General features: G+C 39.9%; 3 protein-coding genes across 9 annotated transcripts in view; 1 reads left to right on the top strand and 2 right to left on the bottom strand.

The window, feature by feature from the left end:
* The window catches only part of LIMS2 (LIM zinc finger domain containing 2), a 34,418-nt gene extending 19,109 nt beyond the window's left edge, over positions 1-15,309 (bottom strand). The window contains exons 1-2 of one of the 3 annotated variants that reach the window (XM_058187979.1): positions 15,074-15,309; positions 11,218-11,350 (exon numbers count right to left, since the gene is read on the bottom strand). In XM_058187979.1, coding sequence (XP_058043962.1) covers positions 11,218-11,339 — 122 coding nt within the window. In that variant the 5' untranslated portion in view covers positions 11,340-11,350; positions 15,074-15,309. Of the gene's footprint in view, positions 1-11,008; positions 11,173-11,217; positions 11,351-15,073 lie in introns of those variants that run through there. The other 2 variants (XM_058187980.1, XM_058187981.1) reach the window with 2 other exon arrangements.
* Positions 15,310-18,700: 3,391 nt separating this feature from the next.
* Positions 18,701-24,141, top strand: SFT2D3 (SFT2 domain containing 3). The gene has a single exon (XM_058187986.1). The coding sequence runs from the start codon at positions 18,948-18,950 to the stop codon at positions 19,596-19,598; it is 651 nt and encodes a 216-aa protein (XP_058043969.1). The 5' UTR covers positions 18,701-18,947; the 3' UTR covers positions 19,599-24,141.
* A 137-nt stretch (positions 24,142-24,278) lies between these two features.
* WDR33 (WD repeat domain 33) overlaps positions 24,279-27,919 on the bottom strand; it is a 74,694-nt gene continuing 71,053 nt past the window's right edge. For all 5 annotated transcript variants that reach the window (XM_058187974.1, XM_058187973.1, XM_058187975.1 and 2 more), the window contains exon 22: positions 24,279-25,636. In XM_058187974.1, the coding sequence (XP_058043957.1) occupies positions 25,413-25,636 (224 nt within the window). In that variant the 3' untranslated portion in view covers positions 24,279-25,412. The remainder of the gene's footprint in view (positions 25,637-27,919) is intronic.

The following is a 27,919-nucleotide window of genomic DNA, read 5'->3' as shown; positions in this document are numbered from 1 at the left end:
CTTCATGGAAACATCTATAGAAGGTCATGGATGAAAGTGTTTTACAAGTGGCTTCTAATTAGATCCTCTTTAATTTCTGAATTCAAAGCTAGGCAATAGGGCATCTTTGTAAGCATTCAAAACCACCCACCTTTACCTTTCTTTTTTATCTGCCAAGTAATCTGTACATTTTGATTAAAATTGAGACAAATTAAAGTAACAATTGTATTCTTCCAATTGCCCTCTGAAGTTAGAATGCAGCTATTGTTTGGTGCCCAATGAGACCCAGACAGTTCTTTGACCCTTTAGAAAGAGTTCAGATCAATTTTTAGGAATATATTTCATGTCTCTGCTGTGTCCCAAAAGCAGTTCTTCACTGTGAAGAACTCAGTCAAATTGAGATCAACCCTTGGTTACAAATAGGCAAAAAAAGTTGGAGTTCCTTGGATTTTCATTGATCTAACTCTGTATATTTGGGTACATGCAATAGTAATGTCGAAGCAGCAGATTAAAAATACTGATCTCCAATTAGACCTGGTATCTCTTCCCATGGGTTTACTTCTGATTAACCATTCACTCTTTGTAGACCTGCTACCTTACTTGAAATCATTAAATATAGGATGGCATTGTCCTCAGCCTGTTTTGATGCCAACTGCAGTCCTAGAACAGAGATATAAAGTTATCCCTCTTGGATTGAGGTTTTGCCATGTAGCAAAAGGGCTACTGAAACTGTTAAATTCTTTTTATACATTGGCCATTTTATGCTGGCATATAGTCAAAGTTGATAATCCCAAATTTAAGCAAATTTCCTGTTCATTCTGATCAATTTTATTTATGTTTACTTTCAGATATTCATGTCTGTATTACTCTAAATACAGCTAAATTCTGCTATGTCTAATTAGAATTATTAGAATTATTTATTGGCCAAGTGTGATTGGACACACACGGAATTTGTCTTTGATGCAATCACTCAGTGTACATAAAAAGAAAAGATACATTCATCAAGAATCGTAAGATAAAACACTTAATGATAGTCATAGGGTACAAATAAGCAATCCAATCATACTAGGAAACAATCAATATACCGTATATACTCGAGTATAAGCCGAGTTTTTCAGCACGTTTTTTGTGCTGAAAAACGTCCCCTCGGCTTATACTCGAGTCTACGTCTTCGGGGACCCCCCACAGGAGGGGGTACGAGCGGACTCCATGGGAGGGACGGGGAGCGGGCCCGCCGAGGTCTCGCGGGATTTGTCGCCCCCAGGCCGGCCCCTATTCCCGTGTCTGGTGGGCGGACGGCACAAACTTGGCGGGCTGTGCATTGGCGCGGGGAAGCCCTGGTGGTGCAGTGTTCCCGTTCGCCCTGGCCTCCGTCCTCCGATCTCCTGCGCTGGGAGCGGCGGCGAGCCAGCGAGCAACCGGGCACCGCGGACTTTGGCAAGGAGGAAGGTGGGAGGAAGGGGAGCTGCCGGCTGTGGGGGGGTTGAGGGGCGTGCAAGAGGAGTGAGCGTGGAAAGGCCTTTTTGTGTGTGTGTGCGTGTGTGTGCGCGCCTGTGTGCCCTAGGGAGGGGCGTGCAAGAGGAGCGCGCCTCCTCCTCTTCCTCCACGCTCGCTCCTCTTGCACGCCCCTCAACCCCACCATCCCCCACCCTCTCCGCGCGTGAAGGTCACCTCCTCCTCTTCCAGGCGGCGGCGGCGGCGGCTCGGCGGGCGCCACAGCCGGCAGCTCCGCTTCCTCCCACGGTCCCAGTCCAGCGAGCGGTGGCGACATGCCGAGCACCGCTCCGCTTTCACCGTTCGGCTGGATTGGGACCGGCAACAGGTCGCGCGGCGGGCGGGGAGCCGCCAGCCTTCTCGGCTGAGGAGGAGGTTTCCCCTTGAAAGGGCTGCGGGTTGGAGGAGCTGCGGGCCCCAGCTGGCCGTCCTGTCTCTCTGCGGCGAGTTCCTAAGAGCCGCAAGGATACCCAGTTCAAAGCAACCCGCGGGGCTCCTCCGTCCGTGCTCGCCCGGGTCTCGCGTGGGGCGGCCGGGCTAACGCCTGGCGTTTTGCCGGCTGGAAGCTTAACGCGGGGATGATGAGCCCAAGAGCGGGCGGCTTTGAATTGCAACCTTGGCTGGAGTTTCGGCTTCACCTTCCTGCATCGGTTGGCCTGAGGGCTTCAAGCGTAGCCGGGCTGCGTGGGGAAGGCTACGGGTCGACCAACCAAACCCCTGGCTCTACGGCTGGGCGGGCGGGGAGAAAAGGGGTGGGTAGAAGGGGGCTTGTAGGAAGGCTTCAGGCGCCCCCCGAGCAGAGCTGGAGCTCCGGCCAGGCGGCTTTTCCGAATGCGTTGAAGCTCCCCCCCCCCCATCCCTTCCCCCGTGTGCCAGATGTGGAGCCCCCTGGCAAGGGCCGCCTGTGGATGATGGGGCTTGGAACTCTGCGAGTCTGGAAGATCCAGCTTTCACCGTTCGGGGAAACCCTCCCTCCCTCAGCCGAGAAGGCTGGCGGCTCCCCCGCCCCGCCGCGCGGACCCAAGCCAAGCCGGTCCCAATCCAGCGAGCGGTGGCGGGCGGCGCTCGGCATGTCGCTTTCACCGTTCGGCTGGACTGGGACCGGTGGGAGGGAAGCGGAGCTGCCGGCTGTGGCGCTCCGCTCGGAGCCGGAGCCGCCGCCGGAGCCGCCGCCGCCGCCGCCGCCTGGAAGAGGGAGGAGGTGACCTTCACGCGCGGAGAGGGTGGGGGATGGTGGGGTTGAGGCGTGCAAGAGGCGGCGTGGAGGAAGAGGAGGCGCGCTCCTCTTGCACGCCTCAACCCCCACACAGCCGGCAGCTCCGCTTCCTCCCTAGGGCACAGGCGCGCACACACACGCACACACACACAAAAGGCCTTTCCACGCTCACTCCTCTTGCGCCCCTCAACCCCCACAGCCGGCAGCTCCGCTTCCTCCCTAGGGCACACAGGCGCGCACACACGCACACACACAAAAGGCCTTTCCACGCCACTCCTCTTGCACGCCTCAACCCCCACAGCCGGCAGCTCCGCCTCCCACCTTCCTCCTTGCCAAAGTCCGCGGTGCCCGAAGCCGTTCGCTGGCTCGCTCGCTCGCTCCCAGCGCAGGAGATCGGAGGACGGAGGCCAGGGCGAACGGGAACAGCCCACGCTCCGAAGAGGGAAAGGGAGCGAGTGGGTGGGTGGCTGGGACGAGACCCCCACCACAAACACACACACACACGCCTCGTGAGACGTCTTGCTTGCATGTCACACACACGCACCGCTCGCTGGGGAAAAAAAAAGGATGGATGGATGGATGGATGGATGGAAGTAAGGAAGGAAGGATGGATTGATGGATGGAGGCGACCGCTTTGAAGCGCAACCCTTCTCCCGCAACTAAGGGGGGGGTCAATGTTTTCCCCAATCCTAGGGTGTGGGGAAACAGTCATTCTTTCTTCCCTCCTAGTCTCTCCCGAGATCGCACTGCAGCGCCCATCATCCCCAGCCGGCAATCTGAGCTCGTGCCATGGCCGGCGTGGAGGGTGTGGTGGTGGTAAAACGGCCAGGAGAAAGCTTTCGCTCTTTTCGAGAGGTCCTCTTGGAAGGCTGGGTTGGAAAGGGAAAGTGGGGAGGGGGCAGAGATTTCTTCCTCGGGTCCTTCTAGAGTCCTTGAGAAACTGATATCATACAAGGTTAATAAATTATACTCCTCCTCCTCATTGATGAGTTTTTCATCCTGAAATTGATTGAAACAGTGTACCATCATATGCTGCCATAGTATAGTGTTAACAACATCTGTAAAGATGATATATGAGCATGACACTAAGTTTTTTCTATATTTCCCCCTTTATTGAAAAACTTCCATCATGCTTCTTTCTGAAAACAAAGGTCATTATAATATACCTCATTATATATTTGATTTGATGATATTTCAGTTAATAAATACCATTTAAGGTGTTAAGCTTCTTTTCTTTTTCAGCAGCAAAGTGAATTACAACTTTAAAGAACTTTATTACTTTATATTCATTTATTTTAAGTATAGATTTTAGATTTTTAAACAAATATGTTTAGAGCTTTTATATCTTTCAAGTTATTCAAATTATCCCCTCAGCAGGTATATAATGGCATCCAATTCCAATATCATGTTGGGGCTTTTGAGCAAGGGAGGAGGAACGTGAGCACCGCCTTTCGCGCTGGCATTCCGGGATTTCCCTTTGTTTAGAGCTGGGAATCCTCCTTCCCCCTTTTGCACTCCCTCCCTCCCTCCCTCTCTCTCTCTCTCTCTCTCTCTCTCTCTCTCTCTCTCTCACACACACACACACACACACACAGACTTCTAAAGTCGATTGGCACAATGAAAGGCAAAGACCACAATTGTTTTAAGAAAGAAGCTTTAGCAGGGAGGGGGGATGGGAGGGTGTTTTAAGTTTTGGCAAACAGCCAGGCCAACTGTATTGGAGAAGGTCACACAACTGGCCTTAACATTTTAGCTGCTGTCTTTTTCCTCACACTTGGGTTTAATGATATTAGAGACCCTTATTGCCCTGCCAAAAAAAAAAAAAAAAGCCACTAGCGTCTATGAAAATTAACCTTCTCTGCCAAGAGACACTGTGCAGGGTATTTTCACTATTGGTGTGCATACAGGCTTAGATTTGTGCTGGGTTCTTAGTGCTTAGAGCACTGACCTTCAGAGGCACCCTGGTCCCTTGGAAGCTAAAGGAGGACTCATTTTCATGCTTGCAGTTGTATTGTCAATTTCTGTGAGACAATGTTGTTGAAGTAACTCACTCACTCATTCATTCATTCATTCATTCCTTGTGTGTCCAATCACACTTAGCCAATAAAAATTCTATTCTATTCTATTCTATTCATTCATTCATTCATTCATTTTATTTTGTCAAATACATATTAAATAATTATATAAATATAAGCATGAATTGAATACATAAAAGGAATACAACTAAAGGGAACATTAGGACAGGGACGGTAGGCACGCTGGTGCTCTTATGCACGCCTTACAGACCTCTTAGGAATGGGGTGAGGTCAATACTAGATAGTCTTTGGTTAAGGCTTTGGGGATTTTGGGAAGAGACCACAGAGTCAGGTAGCACATTCAGGCATTAACAACTCTGTTACTGAAGTCACATTTTCTGCAATCTAGATTGGAGGTTCACTTTAAGTTTGAATCTATTGTGTTCTCGTGTATTGTTGTGGTTGAAGCTGAAGTAGTCATTGATAGGAAGTACATTGTAGCAGATAATTTTATGAGCTATGCTCAGGTCATACCAAAGGCGGCGTAGTTCTAAATTTTCTAAAGCTGGGAATCCTCCTTCCCCCTTTTGCACTTTTATTGTTTTTCGTTCAAATAAATATTCATGTTATTTTACTTGGCTCTATCTTTATTTTTTACATTGACCAGTAGCTGCCTCATTTCCCACCCTCGGCTTATACTCGAGTCAATAGTTTTTCCCAGTTTTTGTGGTAAAAATAGGTGCCTCGGCTTATATTCGGATCGGCTTATACTCGAGTATATACGGTAAATTGTAAGAATACAAGCCACAAAGTTATAGTCATACAGTCATAAGTAGGAGGAGATTAATGATAAGAACGATGAGAAGATTAATAGTAATGCAGACTTAGTGAATAGTTTGACAGTGTTGAGGGAATTATTTGTTTAGCAGGGTGCTGGCATCTGGGAAAAATTGTTCTTGTGTCTAGTTGTTCTGGTGTGCAGTATAGCATCGTTTTTAGGGTAGGAGTTGAAACAGTTTATGTCCAGGATGTGAGGGGTCTGTAAATATTTTCACAGCCCTCTTTTTGACTCTTGCAGTATACAGGTCCTCAATGGAAGGCAGGTGGGTAGTAATTTTTTTTTCTGCAGTTCTAATTATCCTCTGAAGTCAGTGTCTGTCTTGTTGGGTTGCAGAACCCATACCCAGAAGCTGTATATGCATAATACACAGCTAATTATGTCCAGTTACTTTTACAGTGTCGTTTTCATATATTTGTAACCTGTATTAATACCAGTAGTCCTCGACTTACAATAGTTCGGTTAATGACTGTTCAAAGTTACAAAGCACTGAAAAAAATGACTTACGACCGTTTTTCACACTTATGACAATGGCAGCATCCCCATGGTCATGTGATCAAAAATCAGATGCTTGGCAACTGGTTTAGGATGATTGTGATATCCCAGGGTCATGTGATCAACTTTTGAGACCTTTTGATAATCAAAGTCAATGGGGAAGTCAGATTCACTTAATAACTGAGTTACTAACTTAATTGCAATGATTCAGTTAAGAACAGTATAAGAAAAGTTGTAAAATGGGGCAAAACCCACTTAACAAATCTGCATTGTTCTCCTCTTTTCCCTAGCACAGTGTAGTAATGTAATCTTGATGTTCACAAGGCACAGATAACCATTTGACGGAGCAAAGGATTCAGAAAGGATATTCTGGTACACAAAATGTAATTGTGACAATGTACTTTCTGCCATCTGAACATCTAGAAAAAATGTCCACTCAAAAAACGATTTCAGTACATGGACTTGGTCTTTTTGGGAACATCAGTCATTTTCAAAACAAATGAACCTCACTTTTGAAATCTGATTTTCTGCTGACAATTAATAACTCATAATTAAAGGTAGAATATTTTATATCCTGTAAGACATTTTCACAAATGTTTGATGCCTGGCAGAAAACATATCCTACATTTAATGTTCTGTTAGAATTATCTCAGAGGAACAATATTATAGAACTAAATAAGAGGAAGGAGCATCTTTTTGCTCCTGAGTGAAAGATAGATTATAAATTAATAAATAAATATCACTAGAATATTTTCACCTCCATTTTTAGCAAAACTGAATGTAACCATTATCTTTCATATACACTACAAATCAGGCTTTCTACAAGTAATGCGCTGGGTTAGGTACTTAGCTCTAATGCTATTTTCTCTATAAAATTACTTTTACTTTTGTTTGTAAAAAGCAACAATTTTTACTTCAATAGATTAATACGGCTACCTCTTCCATTACCAGTTTCTTTGTGTATGTATGTAGAATAATGATTTACCTTTTTTGAATTTTATACATATATCAGCTTTTCTATTGTTTGTGAAGGTTTGTTAATTATTCTATATAATTTGTGAACCTGATTTATTTGTATCCTGCCTTTTAATTTTTTTAATTAACTTGTGAACTCATGAGCTATTTCCCATTATTTTTAATGGCTTAAAAATAATAGATCAGAGATCCTTTAGAACAGGGGTGTCAAACTGGATTTCTATGAGGGCTGGATCAGCATTGCAGTTCTCCTCTGCGGGCCAGCTGGAGGGGCGTGGGGAGACGGAAGTTGGGACGGACGCCTCCTGTAGCACTTTGCCAGCCAAAATGGGGCTGGGTGGTCAAAATTGGGCTTGGATAGCCTCCTACAGGACTTTTGGCTGGCAGAGTGCTGCAGGAGGCTATCCAGGCCAAAAAATGGGCTGTGGGGAGGCCATGGATGGCTTCCCCATGCTCCTTTTTGGCTGCCAGAGGCACCGTGGGCCAGTCCTTTGCTATTTCCAGGCTGGCCCCATAGGCCACATTTAAGCACCCCACAGGACGGATTTGGCCCACGGGCCTTGAGTTTGACACCCCTGCTTTAGAATAAAACATAGTATACCAATATTAGAAATATTATGGATATATTCTATTGATTCTTTCAACTTCTATGCTAACTGTTCAAAGCAAGGACTGCCAAAATACCAGAAGAGCATTAATAAATAAAGATAGAGATTGTCATGACACAAATGTCATTTCCAGATGAGTACTATGTGGAAAACTAAATGCTAATGGATTACAAGAACAGAAGTTTGAATTTCCATGAGAGAAAAAAAAAAAACACCCCACAATCTGCATCTTGCCAGAGGTTATGCCTTTTGTTACTTCTGACCTTACAAGCGTTTCCAAGCATTTCAAGATTTTCTCATCCATCCCACATAGCCACCTACTTTCAAAGTGCTAAAAATGTCAAATAGTAAAAGATGTCTTTGATTAGAACAGCAGCAAGCTTTCCTAACTTACATTAGAAGTTATGAAACATAAGATAGGAGTTAGATATCTTCGAACAAAATGGATACCCACACAACTTTATCAAAAAGTATCAAATCACACAACCCGCCGCATTCCCATACATCAAAAACATTGCAAAAACAAACAGACTGCTGCAATCACATGGCATCACAGTAACACAGAAATCAATGAAAGCCCTTCAAAATATCTTAAGCAAACCAAAATGACCCAGTAGCCCAAGAAACAAAAAATAGGAGTCATCTATAACATACAATGCAAGGACAGCATGGAAGAAGATTAGGAGAGCTCATCCACAAACTACGGTAGCTTTTAGAAGACATGATTAAAAAAAACCTTCTTAATTTCACAACATGTGGACTCAATCATATCTTCAACTGGGAAACTATTAGCATCTCTTCGACTAAGCCAAATCCCAAAATTCTACAGAATTCCTGGAAGTTTGGCATTCAGACAAATCAGCCATCAATAGACACATAGAGATAAACCACATTTACACACCTTTAAAAAGAAACAAAAATGTAAGAAACAAATAAAAAGACTATAACCCCTCCATCAGTCAACATTTATATAAGCAGGGATCCGTACTAGACAAATAATCAGGCAGAAAACAATATTCTAGTCAAAGAGAAAATTGCATCCCCACCAAAACTGGCAGAGCAATCTATGGGATACAAACAGGCAGCAAACCTTACACTGATATTACCTAATTGGGTAATTAAATACTTACACATAAATAACCAAGCTCAGAGAGTACCAAGAACTCTAACCCTGAGCCACATATATTCTTTTCTACTGAAGTTAAAGAAAGCCATACAGTTAACGCTATAAAAATGAAAATGCCAGTTATTAAGAGATATTGCTGAGTGTTGTATCTTCAAAGTATCTTGGAATATGGGTAGACACATAAAATTTATTAAATATGAACACCACAATGCCTTAGAATTGTAAATAATACTATTTACAAATATATAAAATATTAAAATAGATTTAATGTATCTAACATTAATTAGAAAAAATGAGCAATCTTTTTATTTATCCATTGAAAAAAATTATCTAAAAATGGATTCTTCATCGATACATTAAGGTTTGGTAATTTGATTCTGCTTGCAGCTTTTGCAGCAATTATAGAGGCTGTCCAATTTCTACTCTTTGAGTTTAAAAAACAAACCCAGCATTTCTGTTCTACAAACTTGACTGCCTAATAATATATTCCAGGCTACAAGTAATATATGGCAGAAAGTAGTTTTTCCCAGCCAGCTTGATCTACAAGATATATCTTTAAAGTATACAGACAAGGTCAAAGACCAGAAAATGGAGAGCTCTGAAAATTGTAATATAGGCTGGTTCATATCATTTCACAGAACATCAGCCCTATTAGCATTTCCCAGTCAAAGAACTATACAACACCTGTTCATCAATATCTACACCAGTGGCAGATCTATGAAAAGCGACCAGGCCAACTGTTTAGAGGGATGCTGTGGGAAAAATTGGGTATTAGAGAGATTCCCACGACAGGGATAACTGTTTTCTTCCCTACCCTTCAAGCTCGAGGAAGTACTGATTGGCTTAGATTTTCAGCAGCTATAGCAAGGACAATCACAGACCACCTCAAAGATGATTCTACAGTCTGGGTAATAGTTGAGAGAATGAAAATCACTATCTACAAGTACGCTAACTTACATTGAATGTAACTCAGTAAGGAGAACCTAGTTGCAACCCTTTGAGAATTGGGATAATCTCACAATAGTGATTTAGCACATACACATTAACTTGCACTTTCCTTGAAGATGATTCACAGGCTGCAATTGGTTCAGAATTCTGCAAGCTGATTTTTGATGAGAGGAAGTAAGTTTCTTCATGTGTTTATACATATGAAAGGGTTGCATGCCAAGAGATCAATGACCAGAATCCAAGATAGGGAAGGCTCCTCTACAGTTTAAGTAGAAGACAGATCCTTGTATAATGAGATGTGTCAGCCAACATTTTATATCCATAAAGTTATACTGAAATAAAATTTTGTTATATGAACTCCTTTTAAGGATATTCTAGCATAATAAGTATTAGACTATAGTTTCCAATCCATTCAATCCCTCTGGACCAAAGTTATATCAAAATTTAAACCAAACCAAACCAAATTTAAAGAAAATAATATAAACAAATCAAAATAATAAAAAATAAAAGTCAAATTAAAATGTAAAGCTATTAGGTATCATTAAAAGAGACTGAAAGCAGGAATTTATAACTTCCTTGAAGCCCTCTTAAAGGAATAGACTTGTGACACCTACATGGGCTGCTTTCTACCTATAATTCAGGAGGAATGACAGAAAAAGCTTATTCCTAAACCATCACTGCGTAAACTGGAGTCCCCCAAAACAGATGTCTCTGATTATCTTAATTTTGGGGATCATATAGAGAAAGGAATTGTTTCAAACAACTCAGATTTAAAGTATTTGGGATTTTAAACTGATAACTATATTTTGTCTGGAAGACAAACCCATTCCCTTAGGGAAAAAAAAATTAAGAATAGATATAGGTATCATTAGCATTTTGATAACAACCATCACCCAAACTCCTGATGACCTCATCTAGTGGTTTCACATGTGTTAAAAAAAACATTAAAATATTCATTGTAAAATACTTCACTAAGCATCAAACTCTCCGTTAAGGAGAAATGAAACATGCTTGACTGAACTATGCATAAAGTATATATTTTTTGAAAACTAAACGATTTCTAAAGATCACCAATTTTTTACAAGGGACAATCTCCTATATTTTAAAGACAGAATAATGGAAATTTTGCCCGGTTTAAAAGATTAGAATTCATGTTTCTTTTGCAGTATGATAATGCATGCTGAACACAAAAATTAAACAATGTATTAGTATTGTAAACTTATTTTGGGTGGAAAAAATATAAATTGATTCTTGTTGCCAAGAAAGATAAGAAATATCTTTTAAGTCTATTCATGCAGTGTTAGTTACACTAACCTATTTTAACTTCAAGTGATGAAGGTTTCCATAGCAGGTTTCCTGTTTTTATACAGAACTGATGTTATCAGAGCCAAGGCAGCACTTCCTTCAAGCAAAGGGAGGAATCCCAACCTGGTTTTCCTTACTTTCCACTTCAAAGTAAGTCAGAACAAAAATTCTAAATATATCAGCAACTGTTAATCTGAGGAGGTATCCAAATAACCTACCCCAATATCCCAGCTGCCCTCTCTTTCTCATCATTCAATAGTGACATTATGCCACTCAGGCGCTCTTGTCGGCGTTGATAGAGTTTGGAAGATGTTAGTCCCCGAAGTCTCACACCAGCCATGGTTCTTACCGCTGGGAAGAAAACTGCATGAGGGTACCGAATAGCAACTTTGAAGTAGAAACTCACAAGGTTCAGGAAATGGGGTTTCTTCCAGAAAAACTGTGTTCTTATATTTGCTAATTAAAAGAAGTGACGTTCATTCTTCTCATATACCACTTTTTCCTCAAGAATAAGGTTAGGAATTCACAATTAGATTTGTTTAGAGAATTTAAAACATCGTATTTCAAAATCCCCTTAATTCCCTCACCAAAAATCACAGAAATAATGTGATAAATAATAAATTATCAATTTAAAAAATTATAAATACAATTGAGTAGCCATCTCAGAAAAGATAGCTATGAGATTTTTAATAGTAGATATTTCATCAGTTAATAACAATGATAATAATAAAAATATATCCTTTAATTTCAGCACTCCTTAACTGGTTTTGCATTAGTTATGCTCTAAAAAAAATTATGTCACTAAAACAAAAAATGCTAGAAAGGAGCAGAGTGGTTTTGAAACTCACTCCAAAAATCACATTCCAATAAGATATCAAGAAGCACAGTCAAGAAACATATTTTACATTCCTAAACCCTCCCTGCCCCCAGTTCATAATTCTAGACTCAGAAGGTCACTGACTCATGTTGTTGCTTTCTTTACACCCACTTTGGAAAAAGTATCATGTTACACAAATTGAAGTCATAACTCTGAAGTTTAAATAGTTTTGGTGATCCTGTTCTCTCTGTCCTTCTCTCCTTTATCTATTCTTCTGATAACTTTTGTTATCATATTTTAAATGAAATTTAAAAAAAATATTTATTATTCCTTATTATGTGTGTGTGTGTGTGTGTATATATAATTATAACAGAAATACATTGGAGTAAGGTAAGGTATTTATTTATTTATTAATCACATTTATCAAACTCTAATATGCAAGCAGACAAAAAGTTATTTTTAACAACCTCCCAAAATAAAACTATTGATTGTTAAGATTGTTGGCAGCAATATTACTAATAACCTTTTAAAGCAATCATTGCCAAAGGCTCAGGAAAATAGCCTTATAAATTCTCCCATTTCTGGACCAATTATTTTCACGGACCTAGAAATGAAAGATCTTGGGTATGCTATGAATGTTCATTATCTAATTTGCTATTATCATACGTAGACATGATAACATGTCTTATATCAGAAGGTCTTTATCTCTTAAATCTCATCAGTCATCTATTAAATGAGCAAGATTCATCCAAGCAGAGAAAATATCAATTTTCCCCAAGTAAGAACAATTATGTTTACAGGATTCTGTTATATTTATTACACAGGGTAAGATTTGTAATGACTCATCTATGCTACTTCTCTGCTAGTCTGTCCTACTGTCATAATCCATTAATTGTGGGTTCATAATTCTTTTGGCAGCTATAGTTTCAAAAGATGTGATAATTTATATCAGAACAGGGGCAGAAATACTGAATCAGTAACAATGAAAATTTTATAATAGGCATTTATTTATTTGCTTATAGAGGCATAATGGCTCATCAGTTAGACACTGAGCTTGTCAGCTGCAAAACTGATAGCCCAGGTTCAAGACCCAATAGGGTGTGAACTCCCATTACTTGCCCCAGCTTCTGCCACCTAGCAGTTTGAAAGCATGCAAATCAGAGTAGATAAATAGGTACCACTTTGATGGGAAGGTAACAGTGTTCCGTGTGCCTCAATACATAGATATGCTGGTCACATGACTACAGAAATATCTTTGGATGATATTGGCCCCTTCAGCTAAGAGCGGAGATGAACTTTGTCCTTAGACAGGGATGACTCTTTAGAGTCAGACATGACTGGACAGGGGAAACCTTTATCTTTACTTTTTTTGCTTGTAAGCATTTATGTGTTTTCATTATAATTTAGTTCAATTTTACACCAAATAGTTCATGAACACTTGTACTACATTTTTTTTAATCATGTAAGAAAGAAATGTTCAGAACATTATTTGCTGAATAACCCTGAATGCTGTAAATTATACTCTCAAAACACAAAAAATAGGCTAAGAGTTCACTATTGGGTTAATAGAGTCTCATCATTTCAGACTCTCATGATTTATTCTTGCTATTTCCTCATTATTTTTTGAAAGGATTGATGTATTTATGCAAAACAAAACAAAAATGCAGAATTCTTATTTTTCCAACAATAATAACAGAATAGTAAGCAAATAATATAATAGTAAGAGCAAATATAATATAATTGCCTTCACAAAACTCCAAATATCAGGTGCATGTCACACAAACAGCAGATTTCCTCAGGATGCATGTCTTTATCTCAAACAAATGGAAGGAAGCTCATCTTAGCACAGTAGAAGAGATCCTCCCAGCTGCCCACTTGAAAAGTGAAAGGCTTTATTTAGCTTTCAACATTTGCAAGAAAAACAAGGTATTGGAGAAGGAATTAGAAACAGTACTGCGGACCATTTGATGAAAAGGAAATGATCTATAAATAGTTGGGGGGGGGGAATCCATAAAACAAATAAGGGGAATTTGACTTCAAAAGCAGCCCATTCCAAGGAATAGTAATAATGTTAGCTAGAAATATTGCATAAAACTATTTTTATTTAACCTGTATTTATGTTCTCAGTAACTGCTCTCCCAATTGTGTATTTTTATGCAACTTGAAACCTCTTTATAGCAGAGTTGCTCCAAATAAAGGCAGACTAAAACCAGACCAAAATCTGGCCAGAATCTTATAATGCCGTTTACAGGATTTTTCTGAGAAATTCTTTTTAACAATCTATTTGAACAATTCTGCATTTTTATTGGTTTTTCCATTAAATGCTTTACTCTTTCCAACATACATTTTGCATAGCATTCACTCTGCCCAACTGTATTTTATTGTTTAAAATTATTTTATAGATAGTAAATTAGCACAAATTTACAATAACATACAATCAATTCAATATCTGGTGAAAAACATCTATAATTTTAAAGGTCCAGAGAAGCAAATAATAAAGTGTAAGATTTAAACAGGTTTCTGAAGAGTCAAACAACAGGATATAAAAGCTTTCACCCACCCTATATAAAGTGCCTGTTTGCTATATCTCACTATTCTATAATAGTTTATTAGCTAATAAGACATGCATAAAGATTGTTTAAGAGAAAACCAACCCCAAGTAGCAAGTATATTTTACATTCCACTTGTTTAATTATAGGGAATACAGCAGCAATATATTGCCTTTTTTCAGCATTTTTTTTTTATTTTCCAGTCTGGGGTTGAAAAACTGGATTTCCCTATGGTCTCCCATCTAAGTACGTATCAGGACTGATGCCCGCTTTCCTTTTTGCCATCAGCGAAAGTCAGGAGCTGCCATCTGCTGTTGACAACAAGCATTTGGTTTTCAACGCCTCTTAAAGCAAAAATGACCGCATCACATATAAGAGATATGAGCGCTTTCAGCCAGAAGAGGGAAACTTCATTCCCTCAGTAAATATGTGGTAGTACAAAAGTTAACGGGTTAACATGACTGCTAGCTTCTCTCCAGCTAGCAGTCATGTTTCACAACTCCCCACCACCACCACCAAAGATCACGGTTGCAAAGCCTGACAATTCCTTCTTAAATCCCGCGAAGGGGGAGTCCTGGCAACTTCTGAGCCACCCGCGACAGCGGTCCCGTGGAGGAAGGAGCCGAAGCTGTTTTGTCCCGCCCTGGCAAGGGAAGCCCAACCGAGCTTCCAGACGACTGCGGGGGAGCTCGCTGTTTCTCTTCTTACCTGCCCGTCATGGCGGCCGTGGGTCCAAAGCGCTCTTGGCCAGAGAGCTTCGGTGCGGGAGTCGTGGGGAGAGCGACGAGCAGCGCGCTAGAGCACCCCGGTCCCGCCTGCAGCAGCCCCGCAGCCCGCCTGCTCTTGTCCTCCGTCCGGTGCTGGCTGCCGTAGTGGGCCGCCCCTCTAAGTCAGGACAGGCGGCCTGATCTTCCTCCCGCCCCTCGGCCTGGCACATATTTTTCCTAGAAAGGGAATGAAATAATAAATAATGAAATAGCGAGGGCGGCGGTCCTGTGCGGCGGGACTTCATAGTGTAGGGAGGTGGAAAGCAAACAGCAGCTACTATACGCTATGGCTTGCTTGTTCTTATTCCGGAGATACTCTAAATAGAAATAGAAATAGAATAGAATAGAATAGAATAGAATTTATTGGCCAAGTGTGGCTGGACACACAAGGAATTTGTCTTGGTGCATATGCTCTCAATGTACATAAAAAGATACCTTCATCAAGGTAAAATAGCTTGTAGAATTAGAGCAAAGACTATTTTTGAACAAGCCCTATTAAAACCAGGGTGCGGGCCTCATTCTATGCCTATGGCCACTGTATGTCACCATTTTTTTAGGAATATTCTTAATATGCCAGTACAAATTTGTAAAGCTCCCCATCTTACAAAATGTGACTCTGGGCATGTACAGCTAGTTCTTGAGTTACAACAGTTTGTTTAGTGACTGTTCAAAGTTGACTGAAAAAAGTGACATGACCACTTTTCACAAGACAGTTGTAGCATCCCCATCGTCACATGATCAAAATTCAGATGCTTTGGAAGCTGATTCATATTTATGACAGTTGCAGTGCCCTGAGGCCACGTAACCCCCTTTTGAGAACTTTTGACAAGCAAAGTCAACGGGGAAGCCAGATTCACTTAACAATCGTGTGACTAACTCAACAACTGCAATAATTCACTTAACAACTGTGGCAAGAAAAGTCGTAAAATGGGGCAAAACTCACTTTAACAAAAGTCTCACTTGGCAACATAAATTTTGGGCTCAATTATGGTCGTAAGTTGAGGATTACTTGTAGCATAATAGCAAGAGCTATTATTTTTTAGTTTAGTGGTTCTCACTTTAATTCATTATGTCCCAACAGCCACTATTACAGAATATATTTATTAAATTTGTTTGCAGTCCATGTCGCTTACAACATTAAAAGCAATAAAACCATAAAAAAATACAGGTTACAACTAAAAGGTGGGAAGAGAGGGCACAGAATGTACAGGGGAGGACAGATTTACTATTGGTCATTCAACAATCTTCAGTGGTACTCCCCCAATAAGGTCAATCTTGGTCATATCAAGGTAAAACAAAGAAAATGATTTATACATGCATTCTATTTTGTCAGAATATGATAAAAATTTAAGGAGATAAAGTTAGTGCAATAATATTGTTAACAACATAATTTAAGTATTAATACAATTAAATTAGGAAATTTAAACAAAATAATTTTCATTGCCAGTAAAGTTGTAATGAATGTATATCTAGCATATAGGATTGAGGGATCCTACAAATTTTGATCTCTTTTTCAGGGATGAGCTTGGGGAATTTGAAAACATGAGGTAGAACATTGCCAAGAGCCTGGATCCAAGAGTACATTGCCAAGAGTACATGGATTACTATATATCTATAATCAATATATTATGAAGCTAGATGGAACTGGAGTATGTTATAAATGAGCCTGGGGTGAACCAAAGCAGTTCAGATCTTTGTTACTGCATTTACAATATCTAAGAGTCACTGCAATAATAACCCAACCTTATTCTACTGGATTTTACTTCATGAACACTTTTGGGCATGTCTTATAGATTTCTGGCTGCTAATCATGAAAATAACCTGTAATTTAACCTATCTCATATTGTTTTATAAAAATCTTGTTTTTACAAAATGGCAATCCTTGAGTACTTGTTGGCTATGCTGCATACATTAAAGAAACATACAGAAACATTCAGTACACCAAGTACAACTGGAATATTGTAGAGAACTCAAAAGTAATGGCTCTGCTGCTTGGAATGCAGCTCAGATATATCAAGTACTGTTGTTACTTATGTCAATGGGACAGTTATGGAAGAGAATGACATTACATTAAAAAGAAATGACAATTTTCAAAGAATTTGGTTCCAGCACAGAAAAAATTGGCACATGAACCGCTTGAAGACCGCCAAAAATGTTTTTGCCTTCGCTCCACACACCTTACATAAAACTCTGAAAAAATTTGTGAAAGTGATGAACAAGATAAGGGTTTTCATTATTTTGGATAGATGCTTCCAAGAATAACTGATGCCAAGATTAAGGAAGGCATTTTTGTTGGTCCACAGATCAGATATGCCATCAGTGACAAGCACCAGAACAACTAGACACAAGAACAGTTTTTTCCCAAAGGCCATCACTCTGCTAAACAAATAATTCCTTCAACACTGTCAAACTATTTACTAAATCTGCACTACTATTAATCTTCTCGTCGTTCCCATCACCAATCTCTTTCCACTTATGACTGTATGACTGTAACTTTGTTGCTGGCAATCCTTACGATTTATATTGATATATTGACCATCAATTGTGTTGTAAATGTTGTACTTTGATGAACGTATCTTTTCTTTTATGTACACTGAGAGCATATGCACCAAGACAAATTCCTTGTGTGTCCAATCACATTTGGCCAATAAAAAAATCCTATTCTATTCTATTCTATTCTATTCTATTCTATTCTATTCTATTCTATTCTATTCTATTCTAAGATTTGTTAGTGGGGCCAGATAAAATCACTTGGAAAGGATTCAAGGATGTTGGGAACTTTTTTGGCAACTAAAGCATCAAACTAGATTCAGCCGGATGATAAACTTATTAAGGCATAGAAGACCATGAAGTGCAACATCACTGAAAATTTGTTTTTTGCATTCACTTGGATTTCTTTCACGAAAATGTAGGTACAATCAGCAGCTAACATGGTGAAAGGTTTTGGGATAATGCTTGAAATTACAGGTGGAAGATCTGCTTAATTGCTAATGGTTTATTTTATTTTGAATGCTGATGTGCCAGAGAAAGTATGCTCACCACAAATTTACTCAGAATGGAAAATATCACCAATTTTTGTTCATTTGATTACTTATATGACATCATTTTCAATTCCTAGTAACTACAAAGATTTTTTCCCATGACCTTTTGTCCGTAACTTTCAAGTCTTGCTTAGAAATTATAAAAATTAGAAGTAATGATCAAAATGAAAATAAAGAGCCCCTACTCTAGGGCCATAACGTTCCAGCTATGGAGTAATAGTTAATCTGACACACTTAACAAGAAGCACAACCACCTTTGAGTATTATATTGCTACAGTTCCAAGTCCTCCCCTCTCCCTAGCAATTGCCAACCAATAGCCAAATCACGTCTTTCCCCGCGACTGTAGAGTGAGGAAGCACCGCCCCCGTTTCTCCTGCCTTCTGCGAATGCGCAGTTGATGCCTTTGAAGCCGAAAGGGTGAGGTGAAGTTGCCCGTCCAAAGGGCGCCTGAAAATGTTCTTCTCGTTCAGGCGCCCGTGAGGAGGTGGGAGAGTCGCGAGGCCAGGGCTACCTGCGCAAACTCCTTGTCCGCCCATCAGAACCTTTGTATGCACGCACTCAGGCGGTTGCCTGAGCGAGGATCACGTGTCAGAAGTTGGTTCCTGTTTTTTTTTTTTAAAAAGACCAAATCGAGGTGTCCGACTGCCTGCTTAGCAGTGCCGCTTTGCTAGGGCGGCTGCGTCCCACCGTTCCAGAAGCACCGGGCTGAAGAGCAGCCTCCTTGCCCATCTATTGTCTTCGCCTCCCGCCTGTTCCCTTGACTCCTCGCCAAGATGGCAGATCTGAACCGGCAACTGCAAGAATATTTAGCTCAGTCCAAGGGCGGCGGCGGCGGCGGCGGCTCGACGGTTTTGTCAGTTCCTCAGACCCCTCCTCAGGACGAGGCAGAAGAAACCGGCTCAGGCTTGGGCGTCTGGCTGCGGCGCATGAACCCTTTCCCCGCGACAGGAACGTGGTCGGGGGCGGCCGAGGCGGAGCCGGAGCCATGGCTACCGACAGGGGTGTCCCGTTGGCAGAGACTGGTGGGGAGTGCCCTGTGTCTGCTGCTGGCTGCTCTCTGTTTCGGCCTCGCCGCGCTTTATGGCTCGCTCCTGCTGCTTCGGAAGTTCGCGCTGCTCTGGTCCTTGGGCTCGGCCTTTGCGTTGGGAGCAGCTGGTTTCTTGCGGGGCCCGAGTCGTTTCCTGGGCGAGCCTGACCGGCGCGGCCTGGCCATCCTGTATTTGGCGTCCCTGGGCGGAACTCTGTACGCTGCTCTCGGGCTCCGAAGTACGCTGCTCACGGTGCTGGGTGCTGTGGTCCAGCTGGGAGCCGGAGGCGCCTACTTGTTTTCCTCGTTGCCTGGCGGTGCTGCCGGTTTGCGGTATTTCGGCAGCTTCCTGGGTAGCTTCGTGCGACGAAGTGTTTCTAAAGCTCTTCCAGTGTGAGTTACTCTGTCGTCGGAAGTCCAACTCCCGGTCTTGAGAAGACTGCTCCGTGAGGAGGCACCCCGGGCCGCTTTTCAAAGTAACGCGCAGAGCAGGATATGCAGCCTGAATCCCAGGAATCCTTGAATAGAAAGTTTCTTCTGCGACTCCTGTGAATTCCGGGAGATAATTCAGTTGCCTCACTCTGGTTGTTTGACTGTTGAGAAGTATTAAAGTATTAAAACAAAAGATGTGTTTTAAAACTGAACTACCTACACTGGCAGGTAGAAAGAGCCAAAGGTTTTGTAGAGTCTGTGTGTTCTTCCGATCATTGCACAAACTACCCCATTAACCGTTTTTAAAATTGCAGCCTTGTGATTTCTCTCACTCTTGGGCTGTAAAGGAGACAGCTCAACATTTCCTTTGCCTATTCCAGTTATTGAAGCGCTTTTCCCTTTTCTGACACAATTTTGGGGTGGATGTGATTAGGATGCTTTGTCAAAAATTTAATTGATGGTTATTGGATTGGGATTTGTCCAGCTGCTATTAGCCTTTGAACTGCTGTGATTACAACTTCTCCATTCCAGTCAATGGTACTGCCCTATGGGCCACTTTGTTCTAGACTGCAGAACAGACCTAGGTTATATGAGGTTAGGTATATTGTTTGTTAGAGATGTATTCGTTTAGAATATTATCTGTATGGTGAAATTAGCATGTAAAGCCATACACATGAACATATATTCTGTACATGTTCTGGAATTCCATTTCTCAGAGAGTTTTCCCTTGTTGATCATTCCCACCTCCTTTACTCTATGCTTCTCTTCTGCATTACAACAGTGCTTTTGCATCTGTAATGTATTTCTGAATAGCCTGAAGAAGAAAAAAAACCACTAGTGTCAACTGTCTCATCCTCTTGCTTTCATTTTACCTTACTATGTTTCTTGTTTCTCTCACATAGTTCTCCTTCCCTCCTCACATCTTTCAAGAGTGCTAGACCAATGGTCAGAGGTGAGCTGATGGATTAGTCAGAAATACAAAGCATCTTGGTCCCTGTGACCTATTCCTTGGAGAACTTGAAAGATACACAAAACCTTTGGTCCAGACACCCATTTTGTCTGCATGGTGGGAAAGGGTTGCCCAGTTTAAACAGGAGAGCTTTCCCACTGAAGAGTTACTGCCAGCACAACATCAGCAGGAGAGGGCTGCCCTGTACAAGACTCCCTTCTATTGCTTTCCTACTAGCCTCCTACGTTTTAACTGGGTCTGGATCTGGCTATCAGAAATATTTGCCCCAAATACAAAATAGGGCATGTGATTGTTTTTTCCTGAGGGAAGTGAAGAATCAGCAGGAGATATGGACTGAGAGGAATCTACAAATTATTTTGCTTTAATCCTGTATTAAAAGTGTAAGAATAACCCGGTTTGCCTTGTTACTACATCTACAAACTACATAAATTCAGGGTTGGTTTCACAATTTTGCAGTGCAAATATACATTTTATTTCTCTTAAACTTGTAGACTGCAAAGCATACCTCTTACATATTGTATTCTCTAAAGTCAAAAGCGTTAAATCCAGGGAAGTATGTTTAAAATTTAAACTTAAATGCTTAATAAACTAGCACATTCTAGAAAATAATTTCTTACAGGTTAAATACAGGTAGTCCTGAACTTACAACAATTCATTTAGTGACCATTCAAAGTTACAACGGCACTTAAAAATGTGATGTATGACAATTTTTCACAGTTACGACCTTTGCAGCATCCCCATGATCTTCTTATCAAAATTCAGATGCTTGACCACTGGTTCATATTTATGACCGTTGCTATTCCCCAAAGTCATGTAATCACCTTTTATGACCTGATAAGCAAAGTCAATGGGAAAGCCAGGTTCACTTAACAATTGGGTTACTAACTTATTAACTGCAGTGATTCACTTAACTGTGGCAAGAAAGGTCGTAAAATGGGACAAAACTCACTTAAACAAATTTTTCACTTAAGAGAAATTGTAGGCTCAATTGTGGTCGTAAGTCGAGGACTACCTGTACGTGCAATAACTATGTCTAAATGTATATTGTTGAATAAGAAAGGTCTTATGTCAAAGGTGTTTTATTAATGAAAGGAACAACTTATAAGCAAATGCTTATATTTAAGTGCAAAAAATCTACAGAGCTCTCCTCTAGACAATTTATTCAAAAGCAAGTCTTGCTGAGTCTAGTGGCACTTCCACACTCATGCATTAAGAAGGGATCAAGTGAGTTATAAATTAATAAAATGGTAATTTTAAATTTATATTGGCATTTCTCAGTGATTTGTGTGCATATGTTATGTAATGTAATCAAAAATAGCTGTAAATCAAGAAGTTGCTAAATATTTAACTCTGGAACAAATTTTCATGAAATCATTTAAAAGATTATTTGAAGAAGTTTCAATTAGGGAAGTACAATAAAATAAACTTTACAATCCTTTCTATTTACAATTTAAGTGAGGCTTATGACCAAGAAAATAGCTATAGGATTGCAACCCAAGTGTATTTTTACTGTATAATTTAGTCTACAGACTTGGAGTATGTTATTCTATTTCAGCTTTTCTCAAATTTTTTAATTCTGGAAGAACGCTTGAAATGGTCTCAAGGAATCCTTGCATAAAAGTGATAAAAATACAAAACCATCACAATACAATTCACTTCTAACCTGTACAATCCAATTTTACAACCTTTACAAGAGCAAACTGGCAGATCAGCAGCTGAGTTGTCACATATAAAATTTCCCATTATCAAAAATGCTAGCGTTGTGTGATATACAGTTTTTTCCCCAGTCATAGTCTCTCACAGAACTGCTACAACTTCAAATGGAACCTTACAGTTCTGCGGAATTCTAGTTCAGAAAAGCTGTTCTATTCCCTGGTATAATGTGACATGGAGAAAAATGTTATTTAAAAAACTTTTAATAGAATGTCTAAAATGTGATGTGTTTTTACGTTTTATGTAGTAAGGACATGGAAGTAGGTTGTGCCAAATGTACCAATTATCAGCTATATTTTTTTCATTCACTATTTAAATTCTTGTGCATATGAAGATAACTACTTTTCTGTGATGTTCAACCCTTGGGATTTATCAAGAATTTGATTAAAATGTTATACTTTTACTATTTTCTATATTTTCTTATTAAATTCAATCTTACTTTTTCGTTGGAATGAAAATTAGTTTTATGTCTACTGGTTTAGGGCAAAAAAGAGAGATGATTGTACTAATGAAATAAATCCAAAAGGCAACACAGAACTTGCCACAGGAAAACTCCACACAGCCAACCGTCTGTGGGGACAAGTCACCACAGCTGTCTGCCTGGCAGCGAGAGGGAGAGCCAGGTGAGCAGGTGGGCAGAGCACACAGCTATCGGGGCAGACAGCGAAGAGGTGGCAGCTGGGAACTTCCCATTTTCTCACCCCCACTGCCATGATAGCCTCAGCTGCCGCCGCATTGAGCTCAAAGCTGCCACCGTCTCACCAGAGTTGGAGCCATTGCCATGGCGGCAGCAGCAACGCATATGAAAATAGGAAGCCCGTGGCTGCTGGCTCTCCACCACCCACCCCATCATGCTCTGCCCACCTGCTCACCTGGCGTGCTCTCCAGTCGCTCACGGCATATCCACATGGCTAGTTGGCTGTGTGGAGTTGTCCTGCAGTAAGTTGGCGGTGGCGAGCTTATAGCAGCAATTTGGCCACAGTGAGTTGCCCTAGACCCCAGAATTTAGACTTCTTAACTACAGTGAAGACTAGAAAATAAGTTTAAAAAGTACCATCCTTTTTAAATTAGACTTGTTCTCTCCTTACCTTAAATGAAAGGAAGCATCATCACAATCAAACACGGCTAACACAAGTTATAATTTTCCTATAAGCATCAACTGAAAATTTTATTGATGTAGATCCTAATTTTAAACAGAACTACTCCGTTTACAGTTAATGCAGACTATCCTGTTTATTTGTAATTAGTGGTGAGACAAATTTACTTTTGAGCAGAAATAGGTATTTCCAAAGCTAATTGATGTCCTCTACTTGGTAAGGAAAAGTAAAAGATATTCAAAATAGAATAGATTTTATAATTTAAGTATCTACCAAAACATGGAGGAATATCTGTACATCCTATGTACTGGTTCTATACAAATGTGTATAATTTGTCATTTTTTCTCATAGAAAAACATTTTAAGAGTCCTTTACAAGATAGCTTAATTCACTTTTCTTCAACTATGTAACTAATAAGTGGAGTGTAGGTACAAAACATTGTTTTGATTTTGTGACTCTTACTACTTGCAAAAAATGAAGAAATATGCCTGTTTTGCATACTCCTAATGAGCGTGATTGCCTTGTTCATTGTGTTTTGAATAAGTTAGTTGGCTTACTATACAGCTGACTCTAAAATATTTTAAATTTTTATCAAGGCTAGGTTTCTAACTTAATATCTGACCTGAATCACATTTAATGGCTCAACATCTATGTACACGATATATAGAAATTCCTAGGCTACAATTGTTTACTTTATAATAAATCCTATTACATATATTAAGTTAGTGATCTGCCTTGTTTTTATGCCAAATCATGATGGATTGTCACATCATGCTAAGGCAAATCATATGGTGATGTGTAAAACCAACGTTTGATCAATAAAGCTTCAATAGTCTCAGAATCAGAATACTGGATAATAAACATCTCAACTGAGGACATTTTATTGTAAAATAAGTGTAAAACAGATACAGTACTATAATGGAAAGAAACTGTACTTACACCTTTAAAGAAAATAGGGAAAATATGTAAAGGTTTTTTAGGTTATGTCTAGATATTCAGACTAAAATTAGGTATTCTTTCTTGGCATTTCTGAAGCTATGTTCATCTAAACATTTTAAAAAATAATGTTAAATGGTTTGGTTAAATTATGGCTTCAGAAACAACAAATTCAAGACTTTAATTTAGAAGTCCATTCAGATTCTTCAATGGTTTTCATTGGGGTTAGCTACCCCTATTGCATTTCAAAGTAGTCAGATGGCAGAAACTGGGATATTTTTCTGAATAAATCAGAATTGATCACTAATCATCAGATCACAGAACAACATTCATATGTTTTAGCTATATGTCCTTATTGTATCATATACAAATATCTCACTCTATGGACCAAGGATTACTTAGGGAATCTATATATGAAATTCTTCTGCTCATTTTGGTTACTGAAAGGAAAGATATTTGTAGGAATCAGCAAAAGTGATTTTCATTTACATATTTTTATAACATGCTAACTGAACTTGTGAGGCTTTAAAACTTTGTGTAAGTAGCTGTGATAGCTAGTTCTGTGGCAGTGCATGTATCCAACACAGAAAATGTCCATATAAATTTTAGGAGATGGTTCCTCTATGATATGTGAAAACGTGTATAGAAAAATCACACACTCTTGTTAATTTTTGGACAAATTGCATTCTGTATTCATACAAAAACAACTTAACTTTTCCTGACAACTGTACATATAGAAACAAGTTCTTGACATGAATTGAAATCTGGATGTGCTCCATGTCTCACATCACTAAAAGGAAAAACAAAAACAAAAAACCCAGCTTTATCTTCAGATATCAATTTAAGAAATACAGGTATGACAAGGGATTGGGATGGTGTGGAAATGAAACAAAGGTTGTTGTGATGGTATTATTAGCTGGTATTTAATGTTGGAAAAGACCTTAGGAACTAATGAACAATCACTTATCTCCATCTAGAGTCCATGTTTGTAGGATTGCAGAATTATTTTTGCAATGATTCTGCAACAAGTGGAAAGACTGGTTTTTCCCAGTCATGACCTCTTCTATCGACCCCTTCCTCCACCTCTAGAACCTCCTCGCCTTGACTGGCTTGAGTTCATATTATTTCCTCTTCCCCAATTACTCCCACTTCTTCCTCCTCTAGAAGGGTTGTTTCCTGGAGGTGCTCCAAATTCTTCTCTATGATATCCATCATGATGCTCTCCATCCAAAGAACTGGATCTCCCAGACTTGGACATTCTCTGTGAAAGTCCTGATTTTACACGTCCTAAAATAAAAAAAGGGCAAACTGAAATTAGATCATGTTATTGCTATCTTTCTGATGGAAAATATAAAGAATGTCATCTCAATTTTTTACACTCTACCAGCTCAGAATCTTAGTGTGTGCTTTTGTATGAGAAAGACAAAACAGAGTGAGTACAAATATTTTTTTAAAAAATTATTGATACAGTCCTGCTACTGTACTGGCTAATAGTTATTTAGAATTTATAGCTATAGAAGAAAGCTGTACTACATGCTTTGTCAGATCACAGTCTTTGGAAACTAAAGATGATGTACACATGGTATTTTTCAAACTAATGACCAGCATGTGGGGTAGCATCACCTAACTGTCTTAGCCTTTCATTTGAATGTTCCTCAACATTCTGTTTCCACCAACCCATCCCAGTTACTGTTATTTCTAGCACAATATAAAGAACCAAGGAAACTGCTATAAATATATGTTTGTTCAGTATGCTGCAACAGTGATGCTAGGCAGATTCCTTCTCCCCATTTTAATGCTATATTTACTTTATAATAAACAGTATATATGGCAGTTAGCCTGGGTAGTTTCAGGGTTTTAATTTACTTAAGGACCGTGGTGGCTCAGGCTGTAAGATAGCCTGTTATTAAAACACAGCAGCCTGCAATTACTGCAGACTCGAATCCCACCAGGCCCAAGGTTGACTCAGCCTTCCATCCTTTATAAGGTAGGTAAAATGAGGACCCAGATTTTTGGGGGGGCAATAAGTTGACTTTGTAAATATACAAATAGAATGAGACTATTGCCTTACACACTGTAAGCTGCCCTGAGTCTTCGGAGAAGGGCGGGATATAAATGTAAAAAACAAAAAAACAAAAAACTTTTCTTAGTAATGTTACCTGTATCAGATAAATAGAAATATTTTTGGCTTTAATATCTTGATTATGGATTAGTATGAAATCTATTATTTTGTGGGGAATGACTCTTATTCTTATGCTCTCAGTCTCAAAAGTAAATACTTAAGAGGGGAAAAACAGAGGTTAAGCAATGAAGGAGTAGTGACAAAAAGTAGACTACAGTATAAGATTTTTATTTGGTATCTGCATCAATCCTAGGAACTCATGAAAGATAGATTCTGAAATAATTAAATATAATTTACTTTCATTTAATAATTTAATAATTTCATGAAAACCTTTGAAAGGCTAGTGCTTTCTTACTTGAAAACCATCACGGATCCGCTGTTAGACCCCTTGCAATTTGCATACCGAGCAAATAGATCAACAGATGATGCTGTTAATATGGCTCTGCACTACATCCTACAACATCTTGAGTCTCCAAAGACCTATGCAAGGGTCCTTTTTGTAGACTTTAGTTCAGCATTCAATACCATCATTCCAGACATTCTCCTAACTAAGCTAAACCAGCTACAGGTATCGGAACAGGCTTGTAAGTGGATCACAAGCTTCCTAACAAACAGGAAGCAGCAGGTGAAGCTAAGCAAGATCACATCAAATACCTGTACAATTAGCACAGGGGCCCCCCAAGGCTGTGTGCTCTCCCCACTTCTCTTCTCTCTGTATACCAATGACTGCATCTCTAATGATCCATCTGTTAAGCTACTGAAGTTCGCAGATGACACAACAGTGATTGGTCTCATTCGAGACAATGACGAATCCGCATATAGACGAGAGGTCGAAAGATTAGCCTTGTGGTGCAACCAAAACAATCTGGAACTGAACACACTCAAAACCGTAGAAATGGTGGTAGACTTTAGGAAAAACCCTTCCATACTTCCACCTCTCACAATACTTGACAACACAGTATCAACAGTAGAAACCTTCAAATTTCTGGGTTCTATCATATCGCAAGATCTCAAATGGACAGCTAACATCAAAAATATCATTAAAAAAGGACAACAAAGAATGTTCTTTCTGCGCCAACTCAGTAAGCTCAAACTGCCCAAGGAGCTGCTGATCCAATTCTACAGAGGAATTATTGAGTCTGTCATTTGCACCTCTATAACTGTCTGGTTCGGTTCTGCAACCCAACAAGAAAAACACAGACTTCAGAGGATAATTAGAACTGCAGAAAAAATAATTGCTACCAACTTGCCTTCCATTGAGGACCTGTATACTGCACGAATCAAGAAGAGGGCCGTGAAAATATTTGTAGATCCCTCGCATCCTGGACATAAACTGTTTCAACTCCTACCCTCAAAACGACGCTATAGAGTACTGCACACCAGAACAACTAGACACAAGAACAGTTTTTCCCCGAAGGCCATCACTCTGCTAAACAAATAATTCACTC

Source organism: Ahaetulla prasina, chromosome 6, assembly GCF_028640845.1.
Source record: "Ahaetulla prasina isolate Xishuangbanna chromosome 6, ASM2864084v1, whole genome shotgun sequence".
Taxonomy (NCBI): domain Eukaryota; kingdom Metazoa; phylum Chordata; class Lepidosauria; order Squamata; family Colubridae; genus Ahaetulla; species Ahaetulla prasina.
Note: the sequence above shows the minus strand (reverse complement) of the source record. Positions and strands in the feature narration are given on the sequence as shown.